Genomic DNA, 27244 nt, shown 5'->3' with positions numbered 1-27244 from the left:
TAAAGGCCCAAATAATGTAGGTCAATATGGTTTTGAAATGGAATATTGGACTAAATATGGCTCTATTTAAACCATATTTACAGAAGCATTTGTGCATGTTTGCTTTCCTCTCAATAGATAAAGAGTCCTTTTACCCACTGATAGATGTAAATTGGTGGTCAGAGAGTGCAGTTACTTTGGCTCGCTGTTCTGGTGCTTTGACTGTTTCATCTGTGAAAACTTTGAAGAATTTACTGGGAAAATCCTGTGAATGGTTCGAGCCATCACCTCAAGTCACTGCTACCCATGATGGAGGATTTTTAAGTTTGGAGGTAATGCTTTCCCTTTTAAAGCAGTCAGTGTATCTGAGAGTAAACATGTATTTCACCAAAAACCGAGAACCTCATTTTTTATTTTAGTCATCCCGTGATATAATTTAGTGTTTACAGATAAAAATCAGTGATTGGAATGACTCATTGAGTGCAGTATCAAAGGAAAAAACAAAACATTGTTTTAAAAAAAAAAAAAAGAACAGTGACAAATCTGTGAAACATTTCTTAACATGGAGGAACCTGGAAGGCATTATGCTGAGTGAAATTAGTCAAATGCAAAAGGACAGATATTGTATAAGACCACTATCATAAGATCTTGAGAAATAGTATAAACTGAGAAGAACACATTCTTTTGTGGTTATGAGGAGGGGAGGGAGGGAGGGTGGTAGAGGGTTATTTACTGATTAGTTAGTAGATAAGAACTACTTTAGGTGAAGGGAAGGAGAATACTCAATACATGGAAGGTCAGCTCAACTGGACTGGACCAAAAGCAAAGCAGTTTCCGGGATAAACTCAATGCTTCAAAGGTCAGCGGAGCAAGGGCGGGGGTTTGAGGACTATGGCTTAAGGGGACTTCTAAGTCAGTTGGCAAAATAATTCTATTATGAAAACATTCTCCGTCCTACTTTGAAGTGTGGCGTCTGGGGTCTTAAATGCTAACAAGCGGTCACCTAAGATGCATCAATTGGTCTCAACCCACCTGGAACAAAGGAGAATGAAGAACACTAAGGTCACACGATAACCATGAGCCCAAGAGACAGAAAGGGCCACATGAATCAGAGGCTTACATCATCCTGAGACGAGAAGAACTAGATGGTGCCCGGCCACAACCGATGACTGCCCTGACAGGGAGCACAACAGAGAACCCCTGAGGGAGCAGGAGAACAGTAGGATGCAGACCCCAAATTCTCATAAAAAGACCAGACTTAATGATCTGACTGAGACTAGAAGAATCCCGGCAGTCATGGTCCCCAGACCTTCTGTTGGCCCAGGACAGGAACCATTCCTGAAGACAATTCATCAGACATGGACAATGGGTTGGAGAGAGATGCTGATGAAGAGTGAGCTACTTGTATCAGGTGGACACTTGAGACTGTGTTGGCATCTCCTGTCTGGAGGGGAGATGGGAGGGTAGAGAGGGTTAGAAACTGGCAAAACTATCACGAGAGGAGGGACTGGAAGGAGGGAGCGGGCTGACTCATTAGGGGGAGAGTAAGTGGGAGTATGGAGTAAGGTGTATATAAGCTTATATGTGACAGACTGACTTGATTTGTAAACTTTCACTTAAAGCACAATAAAAATTATTAAAAAAAAATTACACTGAAAGAATGAAGAAAATTTATAGTTATTCTGCTTTCTATAAAGCATTTGATTATTCACTGAAGTTGTAGGTCATTACTTTTTCTTGTATTAGTCATCTTAAGATATAGTAGGGTATTACTACTTAAGAAATACAATCTTTAACTTATTTCCACGGAAGTTTGGCACCACAAGAACTTTGGTTCTTTTTAGTAAGAAGAGCTTATTTATCATGACAGAAGACTTGAGGATAGAGGCTAGTACTTTGGTCGTTTAAAATTCTTATTTTATGTCATCCAGTGGTAGCAGTTTTCAGTAGCTTTCACATCAATGCAGATTGACAACTATGTTTACCCCAGAGTTTGTTACTGAGTCTTAAGATGTTCTTTAAAGAGAACTATGGGTTAAAATCCAAGCCAATTCAGATTGAAAACTTTGTGAAGCTGCTCGACATGTATGAAAGAGGAGGAGAAAGAGGTATCTCAGTAAAGGAAATAAATACCTTTGTGTTCATTTTCTAAATAGATGAAATAAAAATCATCATTTTTCCACAGCAGATAAATATGAAAGTAAAAGAAATTAATATTCTCAGCTCCTTTATTTCTCTAAAAAATATTACAAGGCACATATTTACAGGACCATTATTATTAAAAAAAGCTTTAGTTTTGGACCTGTGGTGTTGATACCATGTATGAATAATTTGGAAACCCTGGTGGCGTAGTGGTTAAGTGGTATGGCTGCTAACCAAAGGGTTGGCAGTTCGAATCCACCAGGCGCTCCTTGGAAACTCTTTGAGGCAGTTCTACTCTGTCCTGTAGGGTCGCTATGAGTTGGAATCGACTTGATGGCACTGGGTTTCGTTTTTGGTTTATGTATAATTTAGCAACTGTTGATGTGTATGTTTGTTGTTTTGGTTCTTTGTTTTTCATTGTTAATCTTAATCAGATGGCTGATGTAATTGATTTATTAAACAAAAAAACCAAACCCATTGCCGTGGAGTTGGTTCTGACTCATAGCGACCCTATAAGACAGAGTAGAAGTGCCCCATAGAGTTTCCAATGAGCGCCTGGTGGATTCCAATTGCCGACCTTTTTGGTTAGGAGCTGTAGCACTCAACCACTACGCCACCAGGGTTCCATTAAACCAGAGGAGAACTAAAAAAAAAAAAATTTCTTTGCTGTTATTACCTCTAAAAACTTGTCTTTAGTTCCACACTGGTAATTTAACATCTTCTTTTTCAAATTTTTAGTGTGAGATTAAACTTGCCCCCAAAAGGTCTCGCTTGGAGACTAGGCCTGGAGAAGAAGATGAAGGAGAAGAGGATTCCGATTCTGATCACGAGGTGTCTGCCAAGGCTCGCTACTTTGGTTACATAAAGCAGGGCCTTTACTTAGTGACTGAAATGGAACGATTTGCACCACCGCGGAAACGCCCACGAAGCATTACTAAAAACTACCGCCTTGTGAGTTTGAGATCTACAACTCCAGAGGAACTTTATCAGCGAAAGGTGAGAGAGTATCATATTATTATCGATGTTTGATGGCATCGAATATTTTATTGAGAAAAAACTAAATTTTTTTTTTTTTTTAAATCAGGAAAGAAATTTAAAGAGGGATTATGAGAGCATAGATTTGTTAGAAATATCAATATCATGAAAAGCTTTTGAAAATAATATTGGGCTTTGTACCGGTGTAGTCAGAATAAAAACTGGATAAAAATGAGTTCATTTGGAGTGGGTTAAAGACTGATTATCTACTTTATGGCTTTGTTAGGTTTTTTTTGCTGCTCTTTATGTGGCCTTTAGCTCTCACCTTATCTATGTTTACGTGCAGTTGTCTACTCAGATTACAGATGGTGAGGGGTGAAGTGCAGAGAGTTATTTTATAATTAGAGTTTGCTTGGGAAGCGTTAGGCCGGCACTATGTGTTGTAGTTATTTGTTCTGTTCCTGAAGTGTCACGGGAGGATCCCCAGGACCAGGAGTCAGGCTGTCACACTTCTACAACTTGTTTTGCCGTCATATCGGACAATTCACCTTCTGTCTCTCATGTTTCTGGTAAAGTGCTAAAAGAGGTATCTCTCAGCCCCTCAGAATATTTGTGAGCTTCTGGCTCTGCAGTGTATGTGGGAATAATTAGGAATGCATACCGTGCCGCCAAGGGATTATCACTGTTCGTGGATCACTCCATTGTAGTGACACTGTGAATAATTCAGAAATGTAACGTTCCTGTTTCCATTTCCTTGCCTAAAGATTGAAAGTGAAGAATACGAGGAGGCCTTGTTCCTGGCGCGTACCTATGGCCTGGATACTGACCTGGTATATCAGAGGCAGTGGAGGAAGTCAGCAGTCAACATTGCTTCAATTCAGAATTACTTGGTATGTTTAAATATATTGGTAATATGGTAAAGGATTGACTCTAAAAGGATAAAGAGAACTCTAAAGAATATGCTGGGGCTGAAGGAGAGTCCCCCAGGAGGGAACAAACTTAGAATGAAGGGGTCTCTTTCCCAAGGCTGGGTTTCAGACCTCATCGGAGAAGCTGTGATTGCAGCACATTGGGTAGAGAAGTTCCCTGAGTTGCCTTAGGCCATAGTCGCTAGTCCATAGTTGCCAAGGTTGGCAGATACGAAGTGAGGGACGTGAACATCACTGGATGTCCCCCCACCTACGTTGTTCCCTGCCACAGAATAAGAAGAAAAGAATCAAAGCACACCAGCCCCAGAAATGGGGTCCTTTTCTTCTTCACTGGGTCTCTAGCACCCCCTGTTGACAAGCTGGATGTTGTGTTAGCTGCAGAGGAGAAATGTGGCAGAGCAGGGTTAGAGGGTAGATTTGGAGTTGAGATGCAATAAATACATAACAGCACATCAACTTTATCCAGCGTTTGTTCCTTTTCTGCTTCAATCCCATGAGTGCCCCTCTGCTACCTGTCCCCCATAGTTAAAGCTGTTAATATAGCCTGTCAGTTTTGACCCTTGATACCTTTGTGAGGAAGTAGTTGGATTCATAGCATGCTTCTAAAAATGTGTGTCTTCTGCTCTGCCATTTAGAAAGGAAAATACCTTTCACGTTTAGGAAGATTCTAAGAAATGTTGGGAAAACTCCATGATAATTATTTTACCTACAAATTTATATACATGAGTAACTAAAAATAAACAAAACATACTCTAGAAAATTCGTACGGAAGAAGTTGACGTTTTGACCAAACAGAAGGATAAACTGTTTCCATAGGTAAGGTATCAGAGATGAGAAAGTGTGAGAGACAGAGAAAAAAAGGAAGAGAAAGTTGCTTGAATTTGTTTTGGAAATCAAAACACCAATCCTGAATTATATTTCTTTCTTCTTTTGTGACTTAGGACCATGAGACCATGAGTTCACACATACCCATTTATTGGCATTTCCTGGGAGCACAATAGTAGAGACTAGACATAGTTCCTCAGGAGCTTACCATTGTTAGGAAAGGCAAAGCAAGTAAAATTTTATTGATGAAAAAATTTTAATTCAGCTAAATAGACAGTTAAGGGTTAAACAAACAAAAACAAACCAACCAACAAACAAAACATTATGCTAGGGACAGTGAGAGGGTATAGGAGAGGCATAAATATGGCCTTTACTTTTAGGGAGCCTGTAATCTTACTGAGAAGACAGTAGTTATAAATCAAAGCAAACCTGTTGCTGTCGAGTCGATCCCAACTCGTAGCAACTAGTGAAGATGTTTTGAGTAGGGATTTGAAAAGATTTTAAAATAGGTCTTCTAGAGTTAGAGGTAAGGAAGGCATTCTTAAATGTAGGACAAATGGTACCAGAACATTGAAAAAAAAAAAAAATGAGCATTGCTTATGAAGCCAGTGACCAAATCTGACTTAACTCACTACTGTATCACAATGAGTTCAGTGCCTGGGACATGGTAGATACTCAGTAAATATTTCTTGGTTGAATAAATAATGTCTGTAAGTAAACCAATCTGCTGGAGCTGCCATTTGATCATAATGAACACTGGGAAATACAATGGAAAGATATTGAGAAGATGTTGAAACCTTATGATGATTTTTAAAATCTTTTAGATAAACGGCAGCTGTTCTGTATTTTTGGAAACCCTGGTGGTATAGTGGTTAAGACCTACGGCTGCTAACCAAAAGGTCAGCAGTTCAAATCCGCCAGGCGCTCCTTGGAAACTCTATGAGGCAGTTTTGCTCTGTCCTATAGGGTCGCTATGAGTCGGAATTAAAATCGACGGCACTGGGTTTAGGTTTTTTTTTTTTTTTTTTGGTTCTGGAGTTTTGGCTATGGAATTACAGAGGAAGATGATATAGAAGGTGAAGTAGAGTGGAAGGAGAATGGTGGTGGGGAAACCCTGTTAGGGGCAAGGGACTCTTGCAGTGTCCCAGGTGTTAATGTGTTGATGGTTTGGTCTGGTAGGAGGCCGTAGGTATGGAAGACAAGAAATGAGTGTAAGAGACATTTGAAGAAAGAATTGGTATGATGGGAAGTGTAAATGAATATACGGTGTGAGCCAAGTCTTATTTTAAATTTATAACCATAAAGACTCTTTCTAAGAGGGCAAGTCAGGGATTTTGAGTGTGGTCTGAGGAAATGGCGGGGGCGGGGGCGGGGTGGTGGACAGAACCTTGAGCTTTCCGAAGAACGGCGTACGATGGGTTTTCTTCTGATTAGCTTATCATCTGTACTGTGTAGTATATCTCATGATCAAATAAATACAGAACCTTGATATACTATGCCTAGTTAGTTTTGATTCAAAGCCCAGCATTAAGTGAAAGATGCTTGTTACAGTAAGATATATCTTCCTGTCTTTATGTTCTGCTCTATTATACATTTCAAATGCAAACCAGAGACCACTGTAAAAAGTTGGAAAGACCTTTTATTACCAAAGAAGACTACTGAGCTTTGTTTCAGCGTGGCTCATTAGAAGAAGAAAGACAACAATTGCGATCATATTCCAGGCATCCAATTCCAATCAGCATTAGGGAATTAGCTTTATTAGGTTGAGCTTCTCTTGCAGCTTCCTGTGACCAACTACTTAAGTAGCTGTATTATTTCAGATATTGCTTTATAATTGTGAAAGTCAGGTGTTGTAAGATGTCATAGATTCTCTAATGCCTCTGTTTTTTATTTTCTTTGTATCCAGAGTAAAATAAAGAAACGATCCTGGGTTCTTCATGAGTGTTTGGAAAGAGTTCCTGAAAATGTGGATGCTGCCAAAGAACTGCTTCAGTATGGATTAAAAGGCACCGACCTGGAGGCTCTTGTAGCAATAGGGAGAGGAGCAGATGATGGCAGGTTAGTTTTAGAAAGATTTTAATTCAGAAGCAAATGTGATTTTGTGAAACTTTTGAGATGAGACAGTAGAACGGGCAAACTTTTCTTGATGTTATTCTGTTATGAAGCAGTTGTTTTCTGTCAGTGCTTCCTTATCTGAGGTCATAGCGTTCTTTCCTATAAGTTAAATATGTTTGCATATGATAGCTTGATGCTGAGGAATGATCAGGTTCTACAGACATTATTAAATGCTGGCCATTTCCAAGCTGTGGCTTAAGGTAGGTACTTGGGTTTTCTTACTAGTCAGATGAAAGACCCTCGGCAAGTTTAAGCTTCAGTTTCCTTATCTGTGAGACAGTACCTCTTCCACAGAATTACTGTGAGTGATTAAATTATGCATCTTGTGAAAGCACCTCGTAAACTTTTAAGCACCATACAAATGTCAGTTAATAATAATAATAAAGTTATTTTATAAGAGTCATTGCTCACCAGGCATTTGGAACTTTTTTCAAAATATAAATGTGGTAGTGTATCTGATAATCTAAATGAAACTGCCACTCATTACTGATTTAAGATCCTAAGTAGAAGTGATTTAAATTGTAAACTCTGTTGACAACATTTTCTGCATCGGCCACTTTACGTTGGTGAATATAACTCCATATGCTTTCCTAAATAGGCTTTATTGATTTTTTCATTTCTGTCTGTGATGATTATTGATGACTTTTTGCCCATTTCTTGGATGTAATCACTTTGCTTACAGTAGCAAAAGTATTCTTTCCAGTCATTATTGTTTCTATTTCTGTGGAAATCACGTTAATAATAGAATCAGTACAAGCGGGAAAATTAGATTTTCACTGCATGAACTTAAAAAAATTAATCTATTAAATCTATTTTTTCCCTTGCAGATTTACATTACCTGGGGAAGTAGATATTGACAGCATCTCTTACGAGGAGCTTTCGCCTGATAAAGAAGAGCCTTCCGAAAATAAAAAGGCAAAAGAGCTCATGAAGAGACGAGAACTGCTTAAATTAGTGAACTTTTCAAAGTAAATGAGTTGTTACTGTTCACTTGGTAAAGCAGTTTCTTTAAAATTACTAGTCATTTCATTGTGTTCTTTATTAGTAATAGTTGCTTTAATTATTTCATCAACTTAAATGCATTTAATATTATTTTACCCTTCTACTTTTGGATACTGTCCCATTAGTTATGGGCTCAATGGAATATTATTTTTATTCTGTTTTAACTCCCAGAGAAACATGCTTTTATGTAAATATAAGCGTCCTAATACAGTTATTCAAACAGGTTAACACTGGAACAAAAGGAACTTTGCCGTTGTAGACTGAAATTATTAACCTACTTAGATCGACTTGCAACATATGAGGTAAGGAATAATTTTAATCAAACCAATTATATTCATTTGGACTGTCATTATAAATGCTATGGCTGTCTTAATATCTGATGTTCTTGTGTGTTAGAACTATTTATATGGAAAAAAATAACTTCTTAAAGAAGCAGTTTCTCTTGGTGTCATGGATTGAATTGTGTCCCCCCAAATATGTTTCAGCTTGGCTAGGCCATGATTCCCAGTATTGTGTGGTTGTCTTCCATTTTTTGATTTGATGTAATTATCTTCCATTTTGTGATGTTTCATAAATCATAACCTCTATATGTTAATGAGGCAAGATCAATGTGGGGCATATCTTGAGTCACAGCCTTACAATAAGGTGTGACTCAAGTCACACCATTACTGAAGTCACACTTTTACTTGAGTAATATCTTTTATCTTACAAGAGTGAAAGTAGAGAGAAGTGAGCACAGAGGAAAGGGACCTCACTATAACCAAGAAAGAAGAGCCAGGAGCAGAGCACGTCCTTTGGACCTGGGGTCGCTGTGCTGAGAGCTTCCTAGACCAGAAGATTGACGCCAAGACATGTTGATCTCCAAGGAACACCAGGCCCACAGATGTTGAAAGGAGACAAGGACTTTAGAGCCAACAGAGTGAGAAAGCCTTCCCTTAGAGCTGGCACCCTGAATTTGGACTTAGCCTCCTAAACTGTGAGAAAAGAAATTTCTGTTATTTAAAGCCATCCACTTGTGGTATATCTGTTACAGCTGCACTAGATAACTAAGACACTTGGATACCACTTTTGGTGAGAATTAGAGATGGTGAAGGTCAGAAATTGTTTCATTAGAGTAGAGAATAGAAATGCTTTAGCCATTTTGGTGCATCTGTGTTTCCTGGATTTATAGTCCTTTTTGTTTATTTGTATCTGACATTTTGATTTCAAACTAATGGCATATAGCTGCCTCTAGTATCAAATTTGAGTATCAAATTTGAGTATAGGCTTTGTTTTAATTATCTAAATTTGGATATTTTTGAGTGGTTTTATTTTAATGATTTGTTAGCAAGTTGAATTTAGTTGGTTAAACTTTGATCCTACTTAGGGCCAAAATTAAGACACTTGAATTTAAAAAAATATACTTCCTAAATTGGTTCTTCAAGGAAAGAAACCCACGTTGAACATTTTGTTATCAGCTCTGTGCTCTAAGACCAATTTAGATATTGTTAAAGGTGTAAGTGGAAATGAGCAACATTTCCATAAATATATATAGTTTAGATTGTTTTTTAACATGATCCTGATAAATGAAGCTGCCCAGATTTTAAAATAAATTTCTAACTATTGAAATTGACTTCACTTGGAGGTTAATTCTTCAGTCTGAGCTACATCTCACTTTCATGGTTGTACCTTTGTCAGCTCTCAGAATAGGTACTTAGTAAATGTCACATCTAATGATGTGGTAGGTGTTTATCACCAGTATAATGGAGGTGGTTAGTACTTTTGACACAGGAAGGATTTATTGAACAAAACAGCATGATTATAGATATTGAGTAGAAATGGGATCTAGAGCACAGGCTGAGTTTTGAGGCTTTTTTTGGAGCAGCGATACGTGTTTTCCATTGTAACTGGAAGGCAGGAAAAACATTGGTCAGTTGCAGGTAGATTTGTACTTTTACTGGGCTGGAAAATAAGGGACTTCCCATCTGATAGTGTCCATTAAAAGTATAATACATGAACCAAAGTTTTCACTGAGAAAAGAGGCTGCACAGAGACCTCTTTAGGGTGTTGAAAAGCACAGATATCGCTTGGAGGACTAAGGTGTTCCTGACCCAAGCCATGGTATTTTCAATTACCTCATATGCATGCGAAAGTTGGACAATGAATAAAGAAGGCTAAAGAAGAATTGATGCCTTTGAATTATGGTGTTGGTGAAGAATATTGAATATACCATGGCCTATGAGGAAGATAAACAAATCTGTCTTGGAAGAAGTACAGCCAGAATGCTTCCTTAGTGAGGATGGCAAGACTCATGTACTTTGGACATGTTGTCAGGAGGGACCAGTCCCTGGAGAAGGACATCATGCTCAGTAAAGTAGAAGGTCAGCAAAAAAGAGGAAGACCCTCAATGAGATGGATTGACACAGCAGCTGCAATAAGGGTCTCAAACATAGCAATGATTTGCGACAGTGATTCAAGGCCAGGCGCTGTTTTGTTCTTTTGTACATAGGTTCACTATGAGCTGGTACCAACTTGATGGCACCTACTAACAATAACAAGGGCTTAGTGGAGTCCCTGAGTGGTACAAATGGTTAAATGTTTGGGTTCTGATTGAAAGGTTGGTGGTTCAAGTCTACTTGGAGGCACCTGGGAAGAAGGATCTGATAGTCTGTTTCCAAAAAAATCAGGCATTGAAAACCCTATAGAGCACTACCCTGACACACAGAGGGTCACCATGAGTTGGAATCCACTTGATGGTACTGGTTTATTGTTGTTTTTTAAGGACTAAATGGGAAGTTATCTAGTGCTGCTATAACAAATACCACAAATACCTGGCTTTAAAAAACAGAAATGGGTTTTCTTATGGTTTAGGAGGCTAGAAATCCAAATTCAGGGTGCTGGCTCTAGAGGAAGTCCTTCTCTCTCTGTCATCTCTGGGGAAATGTCCATGTCTCTTCAGCTTGTTTCCTGGTTTCTTGGAGATCTCCATGTGGCTTGACATCAGTCTTCCCCCATCTCTGCTTCTCTTGCTTATTTGTTTAATATCTCAAAAGGGATTGACTCAAGACACACCCTACACTAATCCTGCCTCATTAACATAACAAAGACTACCCATTCTCAAATGGGATTATAACCACAGGCATAGAAGCTTGGATTTACAACACATATTTTGGGGGGACACAATTCAATCCATAACATCAGTAAATTAATTCAGCCAACAAATATTTGTTGGTTACTTATCGAGTAAAAGGCAGTGTGCTAGGTGTCTGGGATTCAGCAGAAAAGATGACAGACATGGCCTTTTAGGTCATACATTGTAGTGAGGGAAACCTGTACTTGCAGTTTCCACAGCTGACTATTTGTCTTTTGTCCCTCAGTTTGGGTGCCGCTTCTGGGAAGTTTTCTCTGCCTTCTTAGAACTAGTTTTGACACCCCTCATGTGTGTTCCCCCTATTTTCCATTTGCTTATTTGTCTTTCCTACTAGTTTGAAGCTACCTGGGGGACAGGGAGAGTGTATTGTTCATTTTATTAGGGGTACCTATCACAGTGCCCCTAGCACATAGTAGACACTCAATAAACACTTGGTGAATTTATGAATGGTTAAATCTCACTTTCCATAGATCACTCTGCCAACAGCAAAATAAACCTGTTCTCATACAGATGTTCATAATGCTTGGCCATGTATCACTTACTTATTCGTTTGTACCAGATGGTTGATGTTGGTGGTCCTACTGTAATTAATTTGATTTTTTACTGCCTATTTCATTTTCTTTGGGATTAAAAAAAAAATTATAAATATGGCCATTTTCAAATAAGATAAGAATTCAGGTGCAGTACTTCAGTTAACTAACTGCTGATAGTTGTAATTAATTAATTCAGGCCTTATTTGTTTAGGCGGGCATAGTTGTAAAGATTTTTAATATTTTCTTGTGACCCATATTTAAAAGCCTTTTCATTAAACCACTGTTCCCCTCAGGAAATTCTAGGAGTGCCTCATACGTCTGAACAGAGATATGATGCTGAATTCTTTAAGAGGTTCAGAAATCAGAATATTGTTCTCTCAGCAAGAACTTATGCTCGGGTAATTTCTTTTTCAAAGTAAAATACCAATGATTATTAATACTCTAAATCTTTGAACCATGCAGTTAATGTTATTATATGCATGTACCATTACATATCCTCCTTGTTACAATATTGATACGTATAAGGAAATGACATAATATTTTTAAATTATTTTTCATAATTCTGAGTTTTAAAAATAAAATTTACAGTGTTAGGTTCAGAAACTTAGTATAGACTAGGAAAAATCAGGAACACTTCATTCAAATCACTTCTTGTCAGAATTGCATAAAAAAATTAGCTTCAGGTTTTTGAATGTTGTTATACAAATCCAATCATTTATTTCTAAGGTTAACATTAGAAATTTGCCCTTTGCCTTTTGTACAGGAGAGTAATGTACAAGCCCTAGAAATTCTCTTCACTTATCATGGCTCAGACCTGCTTCCTCACCGTCTTGCGATTCTTTCCAACTTCCCAGAGACCACTTCTCCACACGAATATTCTGTATTGCTGCCTGAAGCTTGGTGAGTATGTTAACTGAATTTCACCTTCCTTTCTAAACAGTACTAATTTTTTATTCTATATTGTACACCTTAAATTAAAAAAAAAATTGTTTTTTTAATGTAATTTATTTTAGCTCTGATAATAAAATTATTTTTACCTTGTTTTTAAATGATCATCGTTGGAACTTTGGTGTTAATGATGACGGCCAGTATTTACAGAATAAGTGCTATGTATTGGGTACATACTTATGTATTGTCTCCCAAACAATTTTAGTGTTAGTCCTGTTATTACAGAAAACTGAGATTTACCTTGTGTAAGTAAATGTAGGATTTGAACTCTTACTTAGAGAGTCATAATTCAATAAGTATTAAAAATATAATTAATGAACTACTTATTTTGTACTATTCTTAGTACTGAGAAAGGAATTATTTGCTTTTATCAAAGTGAAGAAAAAGAAAAAGGTTGGGATGCCCTTTTCATTTTTAAGTAATTTCTTGTAGATCTATATTAAAAAAAAACAAAAAGCCTGTTGCTTTTGTTTTTTCTAGTCCATTTTGGCTCAGTGACTCAATAGGACAGAGTAAAACTGCCCCATATAGGGTATCCAGGGAGCAGCTGGTGGATTCTAACTGTTGACCTTTTGGTTAGCAGCCTGAGCTCTTAAGGACTGTGCTACCAAGGCTCCCCGCAGATTTATAGTGACATGTAAACGTGCATTTATCAATACTTTGAAATGTAATTATGTATCCTTATTGTTCTCTGTTTCTTTGCAAAATAGATCTAATCTGAATTGAAATGATCTTGTATGCTGCAAGTTGTTACTACAGAGAAAAGACTTATAGTCTCTTAAAATATTTTTTCCTTTTTTTAAGGTAATTTCTCAGATTTGAATGCATTCTTGTTATTGTCTTCTGATAGTTGTTCAGATAAGCATTTGACTTTAATCTGAAATTTCATAATTGGCTTGCAAAATAGTTGTGCAAGGCCTGACACTATATATAGTATCTTTGAATGCCCTCTGGTTCCTCTATGGGCCCGCCACCAGAACTGATAGTAAATTGTGATAAGTATTTTAGGTATGAGATTTTTGGTATGAAATGAGGGTATCATTGCTGATGTTGGGTGGATCTTGTCTGAAAGCAGAGAATCCCAGAGAGATGTTGTTTTAGTAGTCTAGTGCTAGTATAACAGAAATAACACAGATGAATGGCTTTAACAAAGAGAAATTTATTCTCTCACAGTCTAGTAGGCTAGAAGTCCAAATTCAGGGCATTAGCTCCACGGGAAGGCTTTCTGTCTCTGTTGACTCTGGAGGAAGGTGTTTCTCATCAGTCTTCTTCCCCTGGAATAGGAGCTTCTTGGTACAGGAATGCCGGGTCCAAAAGATGTGCTCCGCTCCCTCTCAGAGCTGCTTTCTTGGTGGTATGAGGTCCCCATGTCTCTCTGCTTGCTTCTCTCATGTATCTCAAAAGGGATTGGCTTAAGACACAATCCGATGTTGTAGACTGAGTCCTGCCTCATTAACATAACTGCCACTCATCCCATCTCATTAACATCATAGAGATAGGGTGGAGAACACAGCAAAATCACATCGGATGACAAAATGGTGGACAATCACACGGTACTGGGAGTCATGGCCTAGCCAAATAGACATATTTTTGGGGGACACAGTTCAAACCATAACAGATATTTACCTGTGTTTTATTAACTACGCAAAGGCATTCAACTGCGTGCATGAATCATAACAAATTATGGACAACATTTCGAAGAATGGGAATTCCACAACACTTATTTGTGCTCGTGTGAAATGTGTACATAGACGAAGAGGCAGTCATTCAGACAGAACAAGGGGATACTGTATGGTTTAAAATCAGGAAAGGTGTGCATCAGGGTTGTTTCCTTTTACCATACTTAACCCCATCTGTATGCTGAGGAATAATCTGAGAAGCTGGACTGTATGAAGAGCGTGACATTAGGATTGGAGGAAGAGTCATAAACAACCTGCAATATGCAGATGACACAGCCTTTCTTGCTGAAAGTGAAAAGGACTTGAAGCACTTGATGATGAAGATCAAAGACTACAGTCTTCAGTATGTATTACACCTCAATGTAAAGCAAACCAAAATCCTCACAGCTGGACCAGTAAGCAACATCATGATAAACAGAGAAAAGATTGAAGTTGTCAAGGATTTCATTTTACTTGGATCCACAATCAGCACCCATGAGAAGAGCAGTCAAGAAATCAAATGACATATTGCATTGAGCAAAACAGCTGTTTAAAGTGTTCAAAAGCAAAGATGTCACTTTAAGGACTAAGGTGCGGCTGACCCAAGCCACGGTGTTTTCAGTGGCCTCGTATGCATGCAAAAGCTGGATAATAAATAAGGAAGACCAAAGAAGAATTGATGCCTTTGAGTTACGGTGTTGGCAAAGAATATTGAATATACTATGGACTGCCAAAAGAATGTGCAAACCTGTCTTGGAAGAAGTAAAACCAGAATGATCCTTAGAAGTAAAGATGGCAAGACTATGTCTCACATACTTTGGACATGTTATCAGGAGAGATCAGTCCCTGGAGAAGGACATCATGCTAGGTAAAGTAGAGGGTTAACAAAAAAGAGGAAGGCCCTCAACGAGATGGATTGACACAGTGTCTGCAACAATGGACTCAAGCATAACGATTGTGAGTATGGCACAGGACCGGGCAGTGTTTCATTCTTTTGTATACGGGGCCACTATGAGTCGGAACCAACACGATGGCACCTAACAACGGTAACAACAAGGACTGGGGTGGTTCTTGTGTAGTGAGTGCTCTGAAAATGTTTGCTGCTTGGATAAATTTGGTCCATCCCCTGCCCATTTAAAAAGGGATTAAAGTATGTGCTAACAGAAGTTCATTCACCTGTTAGTTTGGGAGGAGCTCCTGGTTAGTGTTTTAACAGTGACCTGAAAGGTTCAATTGCTATTTTAGCCCATTTTTAAAGGCTACACCCTTTCATCCTAATGAAAGCTTGTTGTATTTGCACTGGAGACCTGGGTCGCTAAGATGTATTTACAGAAATTGTTATTTCCTTTTTGAGGAGATGTATTCTTTGAATTCTTGGCATTCGTTTGTAAATTCATGGAATCCTTTGGTCAGATGAACAGTGTCAGATTTGTTTGGACACGAATGCTTTTCTCTCACTCACCGTTTGTTGAGCTCCTTATGTATACCCAGCACTGGGATGAGTAAAATGGTTTATCTTCAGCAGGAGTTATCAAGTATGCTTTACAGATCAATAGAGGTGCCTGTTTACAGCATCATGCTGTATATGCTATGTAGACTATGTTTATGTACTGAGGAAGAAGCAGGAGTTGTAAATACCCTCAATAAATCTGCAGTTTTCTCAGTGGCAGCGATTGAAAACTGGTAGGATGATCTTGCCACATCTTCATTTACTGCCTTGAACTTTCTGTGTGTACGCCTTCTTTTTCCGAGAGCATACATTGCTCAGTGGCAGATTTTAAACCATACTGTGTATCTACAGCAGTCAAAACAGGCTGATACTGGTATAACAGTAGACACATAGACTGGTGGAATAGAATTGAGAGTCCAGAAATAAACCCACGTATCTGTGGTCCACTGATTTTTGACAAGGGTGCTAAGAATATTCTATGAGGAGGAAGAGTCTCTTCCATAACTGGTGCTGGAGAAATGGGATCTTCACAGGCAGAAAAATGAAGCAGGATCAGTGCACAGAAACAAATGCGGAATGGTTTCAGGACCTAAATGTGCAAATAAACGGTAAAATTTTTAGAAGAAAATGCATGGGCAACGCTGTCCAGCCTAGGTTTTACAATGGATTATCTAATATAATAACAAAAGCACAAACAACAAAAGACAAAATAAATGGGACCTCATAAAAATTAAAAACTTGATTATAAAAAGACTTTACTAAAAAAGTGAAAAGACAAGCTACTTCATATACTTTTTAAACATCTTATTTTGGAATAATTTTATGTTTACGGAATAGTTATGAAGCTAATATAGAGTCCTGTAGACCCTTCTCCTAGCTTCTAGTGTTAATATCTTACATAACTAAAGCACATTTGCCAAAACTAAGAAATTAATACTGGGACAGTCAGTTCTGCTGCAAGATGACATATATATATATAAAAATACATTCCTGAAAATCACTGTACTATATAAAATTGTGCAGTAAAAAGTATAGGACTCCTGGGAAAAATGTAGGTAGTGAATGACACAACACTTTAAAGCTTTGTTCAGTGAAACAAAGTTTCAGACAGTAATAAAACTCATAGTCCAGTTTTTTATGTTAGATGGTTACATGTTGTTGTTGTTAGGTGCTGTCCAGGTTGTTGCGACTCATAGCAACCCTGTATGTACAACAGAACAAAACACTGCCCAATCCTGCACCATCCTCACAAGTGTTGCTGTGTTTGAGCACATTGTTGCAGCCACTGTGTCAGTTCATCTAATTGAGTGTCTTTCCCCTTTTTGCTGACCCTCTACTTTACCAAGCATGATGTCCTTCTCCAGGGACTGTTCACTCCTGGTAACATGTCCAGAGTACGTCAGATGAAGCCTCTCCATCCTTGCTTGTAAAGGAGCATTCTGTCTATACTTCTTCCAAGACAGATTTGTTCATTCTTCTAGCAGACCATGGAATATTCAATATTCCTCGCCATCACCACAGTTCAAAGGCATCAATTCTTCTTTAGTCTTCCTTATTCGTTGTCCAGCTTTTGCATACATATGAGGCAATTGAAAATACCATGGCTTGGGTCAGGTGCACCTTGATCCTCAAGGTGGCTTCTTAATTTTTGAGTACTTCAATAAGAGGTCTTTTGCAGCACATTTGCTCAATGCAATACGTTGTTTGATTTCTTAACTGCTGCTTTCCTCGGTGTTGATTGTGGACCCTTCAGTATTTTCTCCATTTATCATGATGTTACTTATTGGTCCAATTGTGAGAATTTTTGTTTTCTTTATATTGAGATGTGATCCCTACTGAAGGCTGTAGTCTTTGATCTTCAACAGCAAATTCTTCAAGTCCTCTTCACTTTCAGGAAGCAACGTGTGTATTGTTTGCATTTCGCAGGTTGTTCATGAGTCTCCCTTCAATCCTGATGCCGCGTTCTTCTTCGTATAATCCAGCTTCTTGGAGTATTGCTCAGCATATAGATTAAGTATGGTGAAAGGAAACATCCTGATGCACACCTTTCCTCATTTTAAACCACACGGTATCCGATTGTTCTGTTCGAATGACTGCCTCTTTCTCTGTGTACTTATTCCACACACGTGCAATTAAGCATTCTGGAATTCCCTTTCGTCATAATGTTATCTTTCGTTTGTTATGCTCCAGAGGGTCAGATGCCTTTGCGTGGTCAGTAAAATACAGGTAAACATCTTCATGGTATTTTCTGCTTTCATCCAAGATCCACCTGACATCAGCAATGATATTTCTTGTTCCATGTCCTCTCCTGAATCCAGCTTGAACTTCTGGCAGTTCCCAGTTGATGTACTGGTACAACTATTTTTGAATTATCTTCTGCAAATTTTTACTTGTGTTTGATATTAATGATACTGTTAGTTTTCACATTTCATTGTATCACCTTTTTTTTGGAATGGGTACAAATATGAATCTCTTCTAGTCGGTTAGCCAGGTAGCTGTCTTCCATATTTCTTGGCATAGATGAGAGCTTCCAGCATCACATCGTTTCTTGAAACATGTCAATTAGTATTCCATCAATTCCTGGAGACTTGTTTTTCGCCAGTGCTTTCAGTGCAGTTTGGACTTCTTGCTACAGTATCATCGGTTTTTGATCGTGTGCTCCTACCCCCTGAAATGATTGGACGTTGACCAATTCTTTTTGATATAGTGGCTCTGTATAGTGACTTCCAACTTCTTTTGATGCATCCTGTATCATTCGGTATTTTGCCCCTAGAATCCTTCAGTATTGCAACTTGAGGCTTGAATTTTTTTTCTTTCCGATTCGTCCAGCTTGAGAAATGCTGAGCATTTTTATCCCTTTTGATTTTGTAACTCCAGGTCTTTGCACATTTCATTATAATATTTACTTTGTCTTCTTGAGCTGCCCTTTTAAATCTTCTGTTCAGCTCTTTTACTTTATCATTTTTTCCATTGGTTGAGTGCTACAGCTGCTAACCAAAAGGTCAGCAGTACAAATACACCAGGAAATTCTGTGGGACAGTTCTACTCAGAAACTCTGTGGGGGCAGTTCTACTCTGTCCTGTAGGGTGGCTATGAGTCGGAATCGCCTCGGTGGCAATGGGTTTGGTTTTGTTTACTCTGCGTTCACAAGCAAGTTTCAGAGTCTCTTCTGACATTTATTTTGTTCTTTTTTTTTTTTTTTTTTTAAACTCTTTTTAATGACCGTTTTCTTTCTTTGTGTATGCTATCCTTGATGTTATCCCACAACTCATCTGGTCTTCGGTCATTTGTGTTCAATGCATCAAATCTGTTCTTGAGATGATGTCTAAATTCAGGTGGAACACACTCAAGGATGTTCTTTGACTGTCATGGACTTGTTTTAATTTCCTTTCACTTCAACTTGAACTTGCAAAGGAGCAATTGATGATCCGTTCTGCAGTTCGCTCCTGGCCTTCTGACTGATGATATTGATCTTTTCCATTGTCTGTTTCCTCAGATGTGGTCAATTTACTTCCTGTGTATTCTATGCAATGAGGTCCATGTTTATAGTTTTGCCGTTTACATTGTTGAAAAAAGGTATTTGCAGTAAAGGAGTCGTTGGTCTTGCAAAATTGTATCATGCGATATCTGGGTTCCTTTCTTTCACCAAGGCTATCTTTTCTCGCTATGGATCTTTGTTCTTTGTTTCCAGCTTTCGCATTTCAATCACCAGTAATTATCAGTGCATCTTGATTGCTTGTTTGATCAATTTCAGACTGCAGAAGTTGGTAAAAATCCTCAATTTCTTCATCTTTGGCACTAGTGGTTGGTGCATAAATTTGAATAATGGTAGTATTAACTGATCTACCTTCTAGGCGTATGGCTGTTATCCTATCACTGACAGCGTTGTACTTTAGGACATGTTCTTTTGACATGTGACAGTGAATGTGACGCCATTCTTCTTCAATTTGTCATTCTCAGCATGGTAAGACTATATTGTCTGATTGAAAATGGCCAGCATCAGTCTATTTCAGATCACTCATGCCTAGGATATCTATCTTCTGGCATTCCATTTCATTTTTGACAACTTCCAATTTTCCTTGAATCATACTTTGTAAATTCCTTGTCCCAATTATTAATGGATGTTTGTAGCTGTTTATTCTGATTTTGAGCTGTGCCACATTGGCAAATGAAGGTCTCGAAAGCTTTACTCCATCTGTGTCATTAAAGTTGACTCTACCTTGAGGAGGCAGCTCTTCCCCTGTCTTATTTTTTTTTTTCCAGCTTGAGGGGCTCATCCCACAGCACTGTACATACTAATACATTCATACACAGTAATACTAATACATACATACTAAAATATGGCACTTCACCTTGAAAAAGACCAGAAATTCAGCTGTGGAGTAGACATCAGAAGTGTTGCAGCTTGTGAGTTATTGTGAAGTAGAAGAAGGAGGATTTTCTGAAATCTGACAAAAAATTGTAACAGCATGGGTGTGACTCATAACACACAGATGAACTGAGGTAGCTAGTAGATCATTGGGGGATGTGTATATATACGTATTCCTATGTGGCTTGGTTCAGCTGAGTAGCCTTTTCTGTGTTCACCTAATGTTTCTCACAGATGAAATTATGCATAAGCAAATGTGCAATTTTTGTTACACTTGTTTCCTTATAGTTTTTTCAATCTGTTGGAACACATTTTCAAAACAAGCATTATGGCAGAATTGACCTTAAAATACTATTTACTAAACTATAGATTTATTTGGATTTCACCAGTTTAATACTGATACCCTTTTTCTGTTCCAAGATCCAGACCAGGATACTATATTCCTTTTAGCCTTCATTTTCTTTTAGTATATAGAAATAAGCTTTTCTTGTCCAACATCCTGTCAACCATAAAATTTTTTCACACTCATATTTATTAGATAATGAAAATTGATACTCATATTTACATTCATGGATTATCTCTAGAATCAACAAGATTGTATTTTTTAAGTATGTATTTTAGGATATTATAGTATTTAAAATATTTTATTGTGCAGTTGGCAAAGTTGATGGAATTAGAATATTGAGAGCACCTCACTTTTTCTGTCAATCTGGGATAACTGTTACTATAGTCGCTTTGACAGTTTGTGAATTTCTAAATTTAATTAGATTATTTGGTGATTCAAAGTTTGCCTATGAAAAGCGTGCTACAACATGCAGATGGACTGTACCTAACTGATTCTGAAAATGTTTTTCAGATTTTTTCATTTTCTTTTCCTAGTTTTTGATTGTTTGGATTAGCCACTTATTGACACGTTTCTAATCCTTCTTCACCTTTGGTTCCACAGTAATTTCTGACGTTCATTAGGGCAAAAAATAAAAAGTGGCTGAGTGTAAAACTTTAGGTCATTAGTTGTTTATATCACATGGGATGGCAGCCTAATCTTATGTGTATACTTAGTGCCCACATTCAAAAACTGATACTTCCCTAGAGCATAAAAAACCCTTCCACTTGTCTTTACGGGGAATGACCCTTGCAGAATACTGTGATAAGTCGAATGACTAACGAATTGGAGGAAGCATTCCTGTCTGTAACCTGAAGGCCCAGACCTCTCTGTGCTGTGCATACTTGAATGTTTGTCCTTTTTCTTTTCTTTTTTTTTTAAATAGTTGCTAACCTAAATATTTGCTGCTTCTCTTAGGCTTTTCTCCATTTTGGGCAGTCTTCCCCACTTGATAATACAAAAGAAAAATCCGGGTTCCATAGGAATCTTTCCATTCCTAAAACTGGGACGTGTCATTGAGTAAATAAGTTATACACCTTTTCTACTCACTGATAAATCTTTGTCATTCATTCACAACTAGAAAGCCTTTTTGTGACCAATTTGGAAATTATTTTTCTGTTTCTAGAAATTGCTGCTTTCCTGTGGCAAATTTTTTTTTTTTAAGTGATCAGACTAACACAAATATCTTAATAAAGTATTATAAATATAGTACATGCATAAATGGTTAATAAATGTTGAATGAATAAATGGTTGTTATTTGAAGAGATTTGGAAAATACCAGAGCTTAGGGTGGCAGAGGTAAATCGGATGCTGTGAAAAATCTCTTTGAAACTAGATCTGGAAAGGAAACCTGTCTTTGACTTTCTGAGATTGAATCTAAGATGATATACTGATGGTGTTTCCTTGCATTTCTCTTGAGAGTGAGTAGATCTTTTTTGCATTTGTAAATCATGTTTTTGGCTTTACATATTTTGACTGATTTGACCATGATACACTTTTAGTGAAACTAGTATTACAATTGAGTGAGAGTTAGGGTAGGTTGCTACCTGATGGTCATGTTTCTATTTATCCTGTCATCAGTCTTTAGTAAAGGAAGAAGATGAATTCTAGTTCAAGACAGGAGGTTACATCACTATTGCCTGACTCCTTAAGGAGACGTTCTTCATCTTTTGGTGATAAACAAGGCATCTGAAAACTGGAGGAAACTTCTAATATCTCTTTAAATACTTTATTTTCTAAATCTTTGAATAGATAAACATATAAACTTTTCTGTTATTACAGCAACACAAATTTGTTGTAAAAGCAAAACATCAATAAGCATTTTATAAAAATTCCCAGCAGGACAAATTGGCTTTATGTCAGTTGCGTAACAACTTAATTATTAAATAAGAACATTATCTTTAAAATAATCAGATGACATTATTTCAGTTCTTTATAACTGAAAGGTAGATGGATGTCTACTTTTTGCTCTACTGTCATTTTCAAATGGCTGATCGGTTTTTTTGTGACCCTTATGTGCTTTATTGTATATATGAATATGTATGTAATACATACAAACATGTATATACATATGCCCACAAATATATATGCACATGTGTGTACTCCCATATGCCTTTCCAGAGACATAGAGCATACACGTCTTCCTGTGTAACCACTCACAAGTTCTTTGCTTCTTACTGTTGTGTAATTGTATGTGTTACAGCGTTTACCATAGCTGTGCTTTATTTTTGCAGGCCTCTTGGTGTCTTCATTTACCTTGATCTAATTGTGCTGACTTCTGCCATGTTGTGTGTTGCCTTTCCCATCACCAGAATTAACACGTGTCTAATATCTAGTGATTCCCCCTCCCTCCCACTCCCATCTCTGGTAACCATCAAAGAACGTTGCATTCCGTGTGTATAGTTCTCTTTGACTTTTTATAAAAGTGGTATCAGGCAATATTTGTCCTTTTGTGTTTGACTGATTTCACGCAGTGTAATGCCCTCTAGATTCATCCATGTTATGTTTCATGGACTCCTCATTATTCTTTATTGTTGTGTAGTATTCCATTCTGTGTACGTACCACAATTTGTTTATCCATTCATTTGTCCATCGATGGGCACTTAGGTTGTTTCCATCTTTTTGCTATTGTGAATAATGCTGCAGTGAACATGGGTATGCATATATCTATTCATGTCACTGCTCTTGTATCTCTAGGGTATATATTTGGGGTGGGATCACTGGATCATAAGATTATTTCTATTTTTAGCTTTTCGAGGAAGCATCGTACTGTTTTCCATAGAGTTGAATCATTTTACAATCCCAGCAGCATTGTATAAGAGTTATAATCGCCCCACAGCCTCACCAGCATTTTTTATTTCTGTGTTTTTGATCACTGCCATTTTTGCGGGTGTGAGATGGTATCTCATTGTAGTTTTTCTTTGCATCTCTCTAATGACTAATGATCTTGAGGATTTCTTCATGTGTTTTTTGCCTGCGTGAATGTGCTCGTTGGTACTGTGTCTGTTCATGTCATTTGTCTATTTTTTTATTGTATTGCTTGTCGTTTTGTTGTTGAGTTGAAGTTTTCTTTATATTTTAGAGATGAGACTCTTGTCAGATAATGCCGTTACCAAAAATTTTTTTCCCAGTTCATAGATTCTGTTTTTACTCTTTTGGTAAAGTCTGTCAGTGAGCATGGAGCTCTGGTGGCAAAGTGCTTAAGAGCTCAGGCTGCTAAGCAAAAGGTCAGCAGTTCAGATCTACCAGCTGCTCCTTGGAAACCCTACAGGGTAGCTGTACTCTGTCCTATAGGATTATAATGAGTTAACAACTTGATAACAATGTTTTTTTGTTTGTTTTCTAATCAATCAGCATAAGTATTTAATTTTAAGGAATCGTGGTTATCTATTTTATCTTCCATTGTTTGTGAATTTTTACTTGTGTTTGATAGTGTTTTTATGTCAAAAATTAGGACCCCTCATTTTGTCCCTGTGTTATCTTCCAGGAACATTATAGTTTTAATTTTAACATTTAGGTCTTTGATCCATTTTGAGTTAGTTTTTGTGTGTGGTGTGAGGTGTGAGGTGTGAATCCTTTTTAATTTTCCTGGAAATGTATATCCAGTTTTGTTATCACCATTTTTTAGAAAGACTGTCTCTTCTCCATTGAATGGACTTTGACCCTTTATCAAAGACCAGCTGCCTGTAGATGGATGGATTTACTTCTGGGTTCTTCATTCAGTTCCATCGGCCTATGTGTTTGTTGTTGTACCAGTACCATGTTGTTTTGATTACTGTGACTCTGTAGTAAATTCTAAGATAGGGAAGTTTAAGGCCTCCAATTTTTTCTTCTTCCTTAACATTTCTGTATCTATTTGGGGCCTTTTTCCTTTCAGTATAAAGTTGGGGATTAGTTTTTCCATCTTGTTAAAGAATGTTGTTGGGATTTGGATCAGGATTGTATTATATTTATGGATTGCTTCAGATAGTAATGAATTTTTACAATGTTAAATCTTCCAGTCCATGAGCATGGAATGTTATTCCATTTATGTAGGTCTCTTTTGGTTTCTTGCAGTAATGTTTTGTTGTTTTCCTTTTATTAGTCTTCTGCATCCCTTTTTTTATCCTTTTGGGGTCTATTGTCATTAGCATTGTTTTCTTGATTTCCTTTTTGGAGTTATCTTTGTTAGTGTAGAAGAGCTCAACTGATTTTTGAATGTTAACCTTGTTCCTTGCCACTTTGCTGAACCCTTCTATTAGTTCCAGTAAATTTTTGTGGAATCTTTGGGATTTTCTGCATAAAAGATCATGTCATCTGTGTATAGAAACAGTTTTACTTCTTCCTTACCAACTTGGATACCCTTTATTTCTCTTTCTTGCCTTATTGCTCTGGCTAGGACTTCTGGTACAATATTGAATAAGAGTGGTGAAAATGGGCATCCTTGTATCTTTCCCTTTATTAAGGGGAATGCTTTCAATCTCTCTTCATTGAGAATAATGTTGACTGGGACACTATCAAGAGGAATAATTTGTGTGTAATAGGAATTCAGAAGAGGAGGAGTAGATTCTTGTTGGCAGTTCATTTCTTTCAGGATTTTATATACGTCATCCCATTGCCTTCTTGTTTGCATAGTTTCTGACGAAAAATCAGATGCTCTTTTGTAAGTGATATTTTGTTTTTCACTAGCTGCTTTCAGAATTTTTTCTTTGTCTTTGGTTTTGGAAAGTTTGTTTATGATGTGTCTAGGCGCATTTCTTATAGGGTCTATTCTCTCTGCAGTTCATTGGGCTTCTGGGATGGAACTCTTCTTGTGTTTCATCATATCTTCTGCCAATGTATTTTCATAAATTCTGTCTGTAGTTTTTTTCTTCCTCCTCTTTTGGAATTTATGTTACATGTAAATTATTCCTCTTGATGGTGTCCCACATAACTCTTAGACTTTCTTCATTTTCTTCATTCTTTTTTCTGATTTTTCCACAAACAAATCAGTGTCAAGGGATTTGACCTCTATTTAGCTTATTTTTCCATTGAGTAAATTCTACTTCTGTGGCCTTCTGTTGTGTTATCTATTTCTGATATTTCATTGTTACTCTTTTGAATTTCTGTTTGTTGTTTTTGTATGGTTTCTAATTGTCTATAGAGTGTCATTTTGTTCTCGTACTGTTTTTCTGAATTCTTCTAGGGTTTTTTCTGTGTTTTCCTTAATATCTTTGAGGATTCTAAATATCAGTCTTTTGAATTCCTTTTCAGGTAGTTCTATTACCGTTTTTTCCTCAGGAGGGTTTTCTTTCCCTTTATTTTGCTCACTTGTTTGAGCCATCTTACCCGTTTCTTCATATGATTTGTTACTGTCTGCTGTATCTGAGACATTAAGGCATTATTTATTTATATACTTAATGATTGTATTTTTTTCTAGTTTTTTTGTTTTGATATATCAAGGTGGTCGGGCGGGTATGCTCTGCTGGTCACCAGCCTGGCAGCATGGAAATACTTGCCACCTATTGCTGGGTGAGTGTGGCAGGGGGCTGGGGGTGCACAGGTGCTACCCGCAGTCATTGTTCTGGTGGCACAGAAGTGTGCGCTCACACTTGCTGGGACAGCGGGGGTTGTGGGTGGCACAGCCACACGCCATCGCCAGCTGTTAGCCTGGCAGTACAGGAGCACGCTCTGCCACTCGCTGGGTAGGAAGGCTGGCAGTGGGTGTGACAGGTGGCACAGGCATGTACTTTAACCAGTTGTCCATTTGGCAGCATGGGAGCGTGTGCTTCACTTGCCGGGTGTGTGGGGGGTGGTGGAGGTGGCAGGTAGCATGGGCGTTTGCCCCCACAAGTTGTCTGTCCAAAGGCACGGGAGTGTGTGCTGCCGCTCATCGGGCAGATGGGATGTTTGGATGTGGTGGATGGGGTGGGTGCTTGCCGCTGCTGGTTGTCGTTCTGGCATTACAGGATGCACGTCACTGCTTGCCAGGTGGGCAGAGTGGCGGGGAAGTGGAAGTCTGGGGTTGGCACTTACCATCACCAGTCACTAGTCTGGTGGCATGGGAGCATGCACTGCTGCTCGCCAGGTAGGTGGGGTAGCTGGGGGGAATGGTGGGTAGGGGGGAAGGGTGAGCTTGTACCACGGTCCCTGGCCAGGTGGCATGGCAGCGATGGAGGGGCTTATGGCGCTGGTCACCAGAAAGGCAAGGGAATGGGGAGTGTGCTCCTCTGGACACAGGGCATACTCTTGATAGGCTGTAGCCAGTAATCAGGACTTGGTCCTGACCAAATGCAAGGAGGGAGGGGACTTTCCAGAGTCTAGCCTGATGAGGGACGTCTTTCTGGCACTCCATGGATATACTGCTTCATGTGCCCTACCCACCCTAATGGTTGAGGACTGCCGCTGGTGAGTAGTCCTGTTCCTGGTTCCTGGCTCCCTCCCTGCTCTGTGGTTGCAAGGATCCATGGAGCTCTCACCTGCCTCCCTGTATTTTCCCTTCCTAGATTCGGTTCATGTCCTGCTCACGTTGCTTCACTCTGGGTTTGTGTACACAGTTTCTCTGTCTTCAACTAGTGATTCTGTGAAGTTGCCTTCTTGTGCTCCTCTTCTGGCATCACCGCTCAGTTTGTCTCAAGATGGTCCCGTTGTGCTGGTTCTGCTATCAGGGTAGCTCCTATCTGTAACTCTCCTCGTCCACGATTTTGTCCAGTTTCTCCTGATTGGTGTTTGATCTAATTCTTCACCTTCCTTTTGATGCTCAGGGTTCCAAAATTGTCATCTGTATCTGTTTCATTTGATTTCTCAAGTGTTTGCTGTAGGAGAATGGTATGGTCTGTCTGTCTAAGC

General features: G+C 38.2%; 1 protein-coding gene across 3 annotated transcripts in view; it reads left to right on the top strand.

Moving 5' to 3' along the window:
• The window catches only part of NBAS (NBAS subunit of NRZ tethering complex), a 452886-nt gene that overhangs the window by 116182 nt on the left and 309460 nt on the right, over nucleotides 1-27244 (top strand). For all 3 annotated transcript variants that reach the window (XM_049903481.1, XM_049903480.1, XM_049903479.1), the window contains exons 14-21: nucleotides 118-311; nucleotides 2860-3117; nucleotides 3861-3986; nucleotides 6757-6908; nucleotides 7793-7933; nucleotides 8191-8269; nucleotides 11924-12028; nucleotides 12394-12530. In XM_049903481.1, the coding sequence (XP_049759438.1) occupies nucleotides 118-311; nucleotides 2860-3117; nucleotides 3861-3986; nucleotides 6757-6908; nucleotides 7793-7933; nucleotides 8191-8269; nucleotides 11924-12028; nucleotides 12394-12530 (1192 nt within the window). The remainder of the gene's footprint in view (nucleotides 1-117; nucleotides 312-2859; nucleotides 3118-3860; nucleotides 3987-6756; nucleotides 6909-7792; nucleotides 7934-8190; nucleotides 8270-11923; nucleotides 12029-12393; nucleotides 12531-27244) is intronic.

The sequence above is a fragment of the Elephas maximus genome, chromosome 12 (assembly GCF_024166365.1).
Source record: "Elephas maximus indicus isolate mEleMax1 chromosome 12, mEleMax1 primary haplotype, whole genome shotgun sequence".
In the NCBI taxonomy this organism is placed as follows: Eukaryota; Metazoa; Chordata; class Mammalia; order Proboscidea; family Elephantidae; genus Elephas; species Elephas maximus.
This window is presented reverse-complemented; position numbering and strand designations above follow the sequence as displayed.